At 55.1% G+C, this 8306-nt stretch overlaps 1 protein-coding gene across 1 annotated transcript in view; it reads right to left on the bottom strand.

Annotated features, from left to right (window-relative positions):
- Window positions 1-426: 426 nt before the first annotated feature.
- Man2b2 (mannosidase alpha class 2B member 2) overlaps window positions 427-8306 on the bottom strand; it is a 31790-nt gene continuing 23910 nt past the window's right edge. Inside the window, exons 12-19 of the mRNA XM_008853800.3 lie at window positions 7718-7909; window positions 6860-7103; window positions 6113-6223; window positions 5805-6018; window positions 4184-4300; window positions 2940-3052; window positions 1379-1496; window positions 427-670 (exon numbers count right to left, since the gene is read on the bottom strand). Coding sequence (XP_008852022.1) covers window positions 573-670; window positions 1379-1496; window positions 2940-3052; window positions 4184-4300; window positions 5805-6018; window positions 6113-6223; window positions 6860-7103; window positions 7718-7909 — 1207 coding nt within the window. The 3' untranslated portion in view covers window positions 427-572. The remainder of the gene's footprint in view (window positions 671-1378; window positions 1497-2939; window positions 3053-4183; window positions 4301-5804; window positions 6019-6112; window positions 6224-6859; window positions 7104-7717; window positions 7910-8306) is intronic.

The following is an 8306-nucleotide window of genomic DNA, read 5'->3' as shown; positions in this document are numbered from 1 at the left end:
GTATCTAGGGTCTTTGCTCCATGAAAGGTCAGATACAATATTTTTGCTAATAGATTGAGTTAGTGTGAGGTATATGCTTGGTCATCAAAAAATTTACATGCTCTGGTTTGGGAATCAGTAAATGTGTGGGAAGCAGGCAGACCCACCCTGTGTGGCTCAGGCACATACGGGGCATGCTGGGAGGATCTGAGGGCATGTCTACAGTGGGTGGCTGTGGACAACCTTGAAAGCCGCAAGGCTTTCGATTTTCTAGACTCACGTGTTAACTTTGAAACATAAAAGCTCTCAAAAAAATGGGAGGAGAGGGGAAGGGAGGGGAGGGAGGAAGAGAGGGAGGGAGGAAGGGTGGGAAGAAGGGAGGGATGGACGAAGGAAGGGAGGGACTATTGTTGTGAGAAGAGAGGAGGGGCCTGGCTTCAGCATGGAAAGAAAGAACACAGACTTTGATTTTTTATTTGAAAGAATTTAAGAATTGAACCCCCCCCACGGCCATTTCCTGAGCTAGCGTCTCATTCTAGGTCCCTCGTCTCACTGTGGGTCCCTCGGTTTCTTCCAGTTCCAAGGTCCAGTGTTCATGGCTGCCGGAAGTGAATGAAGAATGTCCGGATTTCCTTGGGGTGCACAGTGATGGTGGCGCCTCCTGGTGGCTGTGGTGGGGAGGTGGTCTGACCTGGGGAATACAAGGAGGCTGTCCAGCTTGGTGCTTCCTCCAGGAGCCCCCCTCCCCCTCAGAGCACAGTAGCTGTCTACAGACTGTGACCATGTGACCTTGTGACCATAGCTGCCCCCTCCTCCCAGGCTAAAGCGGATCTCACCATCTATCCTCCCCGGGGGCTGCAGTGAGGGTCACTGTACCACCCATTGGTCAGATTTCCCTGTGGGGGCTGCACTAAGTGCCTAAGGCTTACTGGGTAGGACCATCTGGAGAAATCTGCCCTCACCGTACCAGCTCCACCGAAGTCCAGCTCGGGCTTGGGCTTAGCCTCGGCAGGGAGCATCTTCATGCTCTCTGCCTGCCTGGATGGCTGGGTGTCCACTGTTCCCAGCCCTACACTGTGCAGCAGGGCTACCTCAGCAGAACTCCTGGGGGCATACTTGTGTTGTGGCTTGGGGCTCTCACCCAGCATAGAAACAAGTCATCGTGTGTGGTTCCCCCCCCCATATCTTTTTCTCCACACAGACACACACACACACACACACACACACACACACGTGCACACTCCTGTGTGGAGCCTTGGCAGGAGGGGACTGATCCAAAGCCCTTCCTAACCTACTCTGATAATTATGGAGGGCTGTGGATTCAGAGAGAGAAAGCCACACAGCACTGGGCCTATCTGTGCTGCTGGGACTCCCAGGGGGGCTAAGGCTGATCCCAAACCTCTCGAGTGACCAGTCTCTGTTCTCCAGTGCCAGCGCTGCAGTGTGTGCATGTCCCAGGTCCCAGTGAGTGAGCGCTCCTCCACAGCCACCACGGACCCCAGCCCTTGCAGCACAGCCTACAGGACAGGAGTAGAGGGAAGGGTGGGTTTCACTGATACCCCAGATCCAAGCAGTGCAGAGAATCAAAAACAGTAGCAGGGCACCCACGGTACTGACTGCACCTGTCGCCCCAGGGCCTAGCCTGAGCCTAACACCCCTGCCTCATTTCACCTGCAAGGGTAGATAGCCAGGTTGTTCACAGGCAAGGAATCTGCGGCTGGGGATGTGCACCTTCCCAGATGAGCAGGCTCAGGTGGGGACAGGCACCTCAATGAGACGATGCTTGGGAGCCCGCAGAGAGGGCAGGTACTGTGCACACATCACTGCCCCAGAGCCTCTCCACAACCTTTTTTGTTTGTTTTGAGGCAAGGTCTCACTTTGTAGCCCCAGATAGCCTGAACCTTGCTATGTAGACCAGGCTGGCCTTGAACTTACAGAGCTCTGCCAGCCTCTGCTACCTCCCAACTGCTGGGATTAAAGGTGTGCACCACTATACCTGGCTTCGCTATGGCATTTAGAGCAAAGCCCTGGGCCTCTCCTAGCTTAACAGGTGCGGAAACTGAGCCCCAGAAGATTGTAGGAACCTGAGACCCAGACCCTGGATTCTCCGACTTTAAGTCACCCTGCCAACGAAGTCTAGGGAGAATAGGTCTGATTTTCTGACTACACAAATGATGTCTGTGTTGTTTGAAAGGATTCTGCAGCAGGCTGGGGACACAGCTGGCAGAGTTTCCCCCAGCACGGGGGTGGGCAGGGTGAGGAACAGAGGCAGGAGCACCCCTGGAACTCTTGGGCCAGCCTAGCCAATCAGTGAACTCCAGGTTCAGTGGGAGATCCTGTTTCAAAAAATAAGGCGGAGGGGTGGTGCTAGAGAGATGGCTCAGTGGTCAAGAGCACTGGCCATTCTTACAGAGGACCCAGGTTCAGTTCCCAGTAGCCGCATGGCAGCTAACAACCCATCCACAACTTCAGTTTCAGGGGATCTGATGTCACCTTCTGGCCTCTGCAGGCACTGCATGCATGTGGCGCACTTACATGCAGGCAAAGCACTCATACAAAATTTAAAAAAAAGGTACAGTGACAGAGGAAGACACTCTGACATTGATTGCTGGTCTCCATGTGTACACATGCATGTGCACTGCATGTACACTGGCATGCACATGTGCACACAGTCATGCAAACATATACATATACCATACACCCCTCCTTCCCCCCAAAAGGTTTGCAGCAAAAATAAATAAGGAAGAACCGGGTGTGGGCCTGCTGTGCCAATTGGGAAATCTAGAGGACTTTGAAGGGAAGGGCCTGGGTATGAGCCCAGCAGGCCTCATAGGGAACACATCAAATGGTCCTCTGACCCAGGTGTGGCCCAGGCAGGGTCTTTACTGGGTTGCCTCCCCTGGTTGGAGCATGCTGGGAGGCCTGGCAGGTCTTGGGTGGGGTGGGTGTGGGAGGTTTACCTTGAGATCCACTGTCGCAGGCTGAGACAGGACTGGGTCCTCCCCTGCCTCATACAGGTGGTGGAGCCTCAGCAGGACTCGGCGCAGGTCTGCCTGGGCCTTCCTTCCGTTGCCTTTGGGAGTGGAAGTGACAGAGGATCCTCAGCCAAGCTCAAGGGTCTGGGCCTGGCTCTTAGCACTCTGGACTCTGTATCTGAGCCTCCCGTCAGGGCAGCAGCCGTTCCGAGGGACAGGCACTTGTCCAGGGCCACACGGCTCATGTGTAGCAGAGGCAGGGTCCAGCTGGAGTGTGCCGACACCAGCCTCCTGTTCATCGCACAGGGGCTAATGTCAGTGTCTTCACTCCTTTGTGTCCACCCTTGGGCCTGTCCTCAAATCCTCGTCTGTTCCTCCCTACCCCCTGGAGTTGGGCGTGATTATGTGCTACTGTGGTCAACACACAGTGAGCAGAAGTGATCTGTTGCTTCCTATCAGGTATCACCCCCCCTGGGAGGCCCTCCTTGATGGCTGCATCCCTTCTCACTGCTACTGCTGTCTGATGAATGTCCAGAGACCAGGGACCCTACCACCCTTGTTCCTTGTCTGTCCCCTGGTGCCTGGCATAGGGGCATCTATCTGCTAAATGGAACTCCTGACAGCTGGGCTGCCCCAGCTTTGCAGGTGAGTGGGAACTAGGGTGCTTGGGTGCTGAAGAACTCTCTGGAATAAGGCATGTGATAGGCATATTGATTGACAGCTTGACTGGGTTGAGAGACTCCTAAGAGAGGGTACAGCACATACTGGGTGTGCTCTAACAGCATGCTGCCCAGAATGTGGGTGGCATCCTACCCCCCCACCCCCCGCCATGAACTGAAACCTCCAAACCAACAAACCTGTGAGCCAAACAAGTCCTGCTTCCCTGAAGCTGATTTTCTTAGGTACTTTGTCACAGGAGGATGAAAAGATTCTGACACAAACACTAGCATAGCGCAGCCAGAGGACTGAGCAGGAGTGGGTGACTGTCTGGGGACAGGGTGGGATTCATTTTCAGTATGGCTGCTCATGAGCTGGGCCTGGGGCTGGGGGCCAGAGGCAGAGCCCACGCCACCCCAGTTGGCTGGCAGACTGCCCATTCTCCATGTCTGCAGGCTTTGGTCTCCCCATGTGCTAGCTGAGGGGACCAGGGGACCTTGCAGAGCTGTGGTGACTCTGGTGGGCTTGGGGGGTGAGGGAGGGGACAGAGCCACAGCGAGATGCCACCTCACCTGTCCGAAGGCTGCGCAGGTGCCGGGCATGGCTCGTGCTGTAGTTCCAGCCAGGAATGCTGAGGATCTGCAGGTGCAGGTTTGGGGGTAGTGTCACAGCTGGGGGCTCTGGGGGTCCTGTAAGTCAGAGAAACAGGGAGGAGGGGCTTTACGACCGACGCCTCCTCCCGGCACTCAGCTTTCCACATGAGGCCCTCTGCCCCTTCCATAGCCATAGTGAGTCTGAAGCTCTAGTCCAGGGCTCCAGTTCCACTCTAACCCCCATTCACACAGGCCTCCCCGCCATGCTGCTCCCTCCACATCCAGCTGCTAGGGTTACACAGCCTAAGATGTGTAGGGACTTGAACTTACTCATCTGGCTGTTTCAAAGGCCAGAGGAGGAGGCTTGAGAGGGACACAGCTTGCTCACGCTCACACAGGCCCAGCTTTCTAGTCTGAGGGGTGCCAGCTCCCCTCTTGCTTCACCACCAATCAGTCCCCACTCAGAGGCCCTCGGACCCTTTTCCAATGCTGACTTTCACAGGTGCTGCTGCCCTTCTCACCCACCACAGGGGCTGGCCCAGACACGGGTCACTTGGCCCAAGCAGAAGCAATCATAATCCGTCCCTGGGACTACTGCACTCCAGTCTGGAAAGTCTGAGTCTCAGTTCCTTTTGCATGGTCTGTGGTTTGGATCTTCCATGGCCCTCCCCAAAGGCCCATATGCTAAAGCTTTGTCCCCACCCAGCGGGCTGGTAGAGCCTTAGGAGGTGGGACCTAGGGAGAGGACGTTAGGTCACTAGGCTGCACCCTTGGAAGGGCTGGTGGGAAGCCGCCCCTTCCTCTTCCTCTTTGCTTTCCAGCTGCTACATGGTAAACAGGTTTCTGTCCTGTGTTCCCCACCAGGAAGTACAGTGGCACCAAAGGACAACAGAAGCAAGTGACCGTGGACCGAAACCCATGAGACCACGAGCCAAAGCAAACCTTTCCTACTTTTGAGTAATGGTAGGAGACAGCTGTTCTCTGAGAACACCCCAGGAGTTGTACAGTCCTGTCCTAGTGAGGAGGGAGAGGAGGAGGCAGAGGTACAGGAGGAAAATGAGGAGGGAGAGGAGGAGGAGAAAGAGGAAGAGGAGGAGGAAAAGGAGGAGAGGAGGAAAGAGAAGGGAGGAGGGCCTGCAGTCAGCCCAGGTGAGATGAGGGACACCCTGTGGAGTTTCCAGGTCCTGAGCTTTGTGGGCCTCAGAGTAAGTTCTCCCATGGCTCAGCAGCTCAAGTGGCGTTTCCAGAGTGCACACGTGCATGTGTATATGTGCGTGGGGGCGGTGAAAGGGAGCCCCTCAGACACACTGAACTTTCCTGTGCAGCAAAGATCCTGGTCGCCTGGGGGAGCCTGTACCCTACAGGGCCATCAGATCCAGGCAATGCACAGAGTGGGGTGAGGTGGCTGGGCAGACAGGTGAGTGGAGGCCTAGGAAAACCTGCCAGGAATGCCTCCTCTCTGGAAACCCACAGCATCCTGCCACTGTTAACACTCGGTCCCCAAGGTCCCTTCCTGCTCAGTGCTGCCCAGAGCCCTGGGTGGGAGCCCTTTCCAGGCCATGGGTCTGGCTGACATATCCTGTGCGTTGGAGATGCATACTCTGAATAGGAGTCTCTTCATGGGCCAGTTCTCCGAACAACACGACGGGCCTGTGCTGCAGTGCCAGCCCATTCCTTGGGTGTAGGCTGGTAGTGACGGATCTAGGACCCAGCAGAAGCCAGAGCACAGGGTGGACAACAGAGGTGTCGTTTAGTGTAAGGTTGCAGTTTAGGTCCCAGGCCAAGTTGTTCCACAGCCGCCGATGGAGCATCACCTGCAGGAGAGTCATGCAGGAGGCCCTTCCTTGCTTGGACATAACTGTGGGTAGCCACGAGGGCCTGTGGGGGTCCAGGCCAGGCCTCTCCTACCTCCACCTGTCCATTCCCTTGGCTGGAGACGCCATGTGCCCGCTCCGTCAGCAGCACCAGCCTGCTTCTGTCATCCTCAATGAAGGCCGACTGCACCATGGGGTAGTAATTCTGGAGACACAAGTGTCACAAGCTGCAGCGTAGGGTCAGGCAGGCCACCCACCAGCCCTCCCCTAGGCAGAATGGCACTCGGGCCTCAGCTTCCTGTCTGTGGCTTCTTGGTCATGTGGCCTGGCTGATGGGGCTCTACACTCATCTTAACATCAAGTAGGACTTTTGAGAGGCTGGAGAGAAGGATGAGTGATTAAGAGCAGTGGCTGCTCTTGTAGAAGACCTAGGTTTGGTTCCCAGCACCCACACGGCAGCTAACATCCCTAACTCCAGTTACAGGGGATCTAATGCCCTCTTCTGGCCTCCATGGGCACTGAGCGCACATGGTGCACTTACATATATGCAGGCAAAACACTCTTACGTGTTAAAAAATAATAGATAAATAAATGACCTTTGACAAAGCATTTCACCAAAAAGGAACAGAGAGAAAGCCAGGTCTTGGAAATGGCACTGTCAGGGTACAGATGCGTGAGTGTATGCTTAACAGGGCCGGGAAGGGGGCTGGAGAGATGGCTCAGCAGTTAAGAGCACTGACTGCTCTTATAGAGGACCTGGGTTTGAGTCCCAGCACCCATATGGCAACTAACAGGGCCAGAAAAAGCACCCTTGGGTAGTATGTAGCTGCTACAGGTATACCCGGGCGATGGTGTTGTTCTTGAAGATCTGGTAGGGCCTACGCTGCATCTGGTAGCCATTGTTGTCTGAGTAGAGAACTTGATGGTTGTTAAGGTCACTGCTGGTCCTCAGGATGGCCTCGCGGTTCAGCTCCAAGGGGCCCACTCTGTATTCTTGCTCTATCCGTTGGCAGAGCAGTTCCCCAGCAGGCACGTGAGCGAGCCGAGAATAGACTGCATAGGTATAACTCTGGTCTGTCGTGTTCCTAGACAGTGAGCAGGAGAACTCTGTAGGGGGAGCTGAAGATGCCTTCCCTCCTGTAGGCAAGGTAGGCAGTGGGAAGCTAGCTATCTTGGGCCATGTGGACAATGGCACTACTGGACAAGTTAATCCAATGGGAGGTGTGTGGCCCCCACAGAGTTGCTTGAAACTCATCAAGGAACAAGAGCCCCTCTCCTGCGCTCTGAATTCAGCAGTTGGTATAACTGCATGGGCTTAAGCAAAAAGCATAGGCAGAAGCTAGAGTCATTCATCAAATTTCATTAACAAGGGCCTGGAGCAATGGCTCAGTGGTTAAAAGCATTGGCTATTCTTGCAGAAGACCTGGGTTCAGCTTCCAGCACCTACATGGTGGCTAACAACCGTCTGTAAATCCAGTTCCAGTTCCAGGGAATCTGACACCCTCTTTTGACCTCCATGGGCACTGCATGACACAGGTGCACTTACATACATGTAGGCAATACACTCATACACATTAAAAAAAATTAACAATCATTTGCCAGGCCCAGGCCCCAGGGCAGAGGATCTGGGAGGATTCTGTTTACTGATCCACCTGCTCTCGAGCTTTCCATGGGCTGTGGACCCACTCGGGGGAGGCACCTGTAAAAGTACTGCCGGATCTCTGTTGCCAACGTTCCCACCACCATCTCCATTTCCACGGCTTCCCAGGCAGGCTCAGCAGTCTGGTTGGGTGCGAACAGGTAGTTGTCAGAAATAGGTCCCTGCTTCACGTCCCCGTTGGCGTGGTACTCCAGGAACTCCTGGGTCATGTGCACTGTGCGGTTACTCTGTCTGCAGCGGTGAGGGAGGACATCAGTGGTGCCCTGGATAAGGTCTGACCCTGCAATTCATTTATCTACAGCACGGCTGTGGCTCTGGGTCAAGAGGGAAGAAAGCACCTGGAGGAATCTGAGAAAGTTATGAGAGGCCTTGGGGGAAGGCACAGAGCCAAGGAACTTGGGGTGGGGCCTTACAGTCCCAGAAGCTCAGGATCACAAATGAGAGGGAGGGAGGATGGACAGAGGCTGCCAGCAGAAGGCGCTCCCTGCAGAAGCAGGCCCATTCTGGTGGCCAGCAGCAGTCCAGGAGCAACACTAGCGGCAGAATGGCGTTCTGTCCCTGTGTTAGATGTCAGGGCCTTCGCTTCCTTCACCTTCCTACAATAAGCCAGTGGGTGGGAGGGTGGGAG

The sequence above is a fragment of the Nannospalax galili genome, unplaced genomic scaffold, assembly GCF_000622305.1.
Source record: "Nannospalax galili isolate Female #2095 unplaced genomic scaffold, S.galili_v1.0 scaffold2927, whole genome shotgun sequence".
Taxonomy (NCBI): Eukaryota; Metazoa; Chordata; class Mammalia; order Rodentia; family Spalacidae; genus Nannospalax; species Nannospalax galili.
Note: the sequence above shows the minus strand (reverse complement) of the source record. Positions and strands in the feature narration are given on the sequence as shown.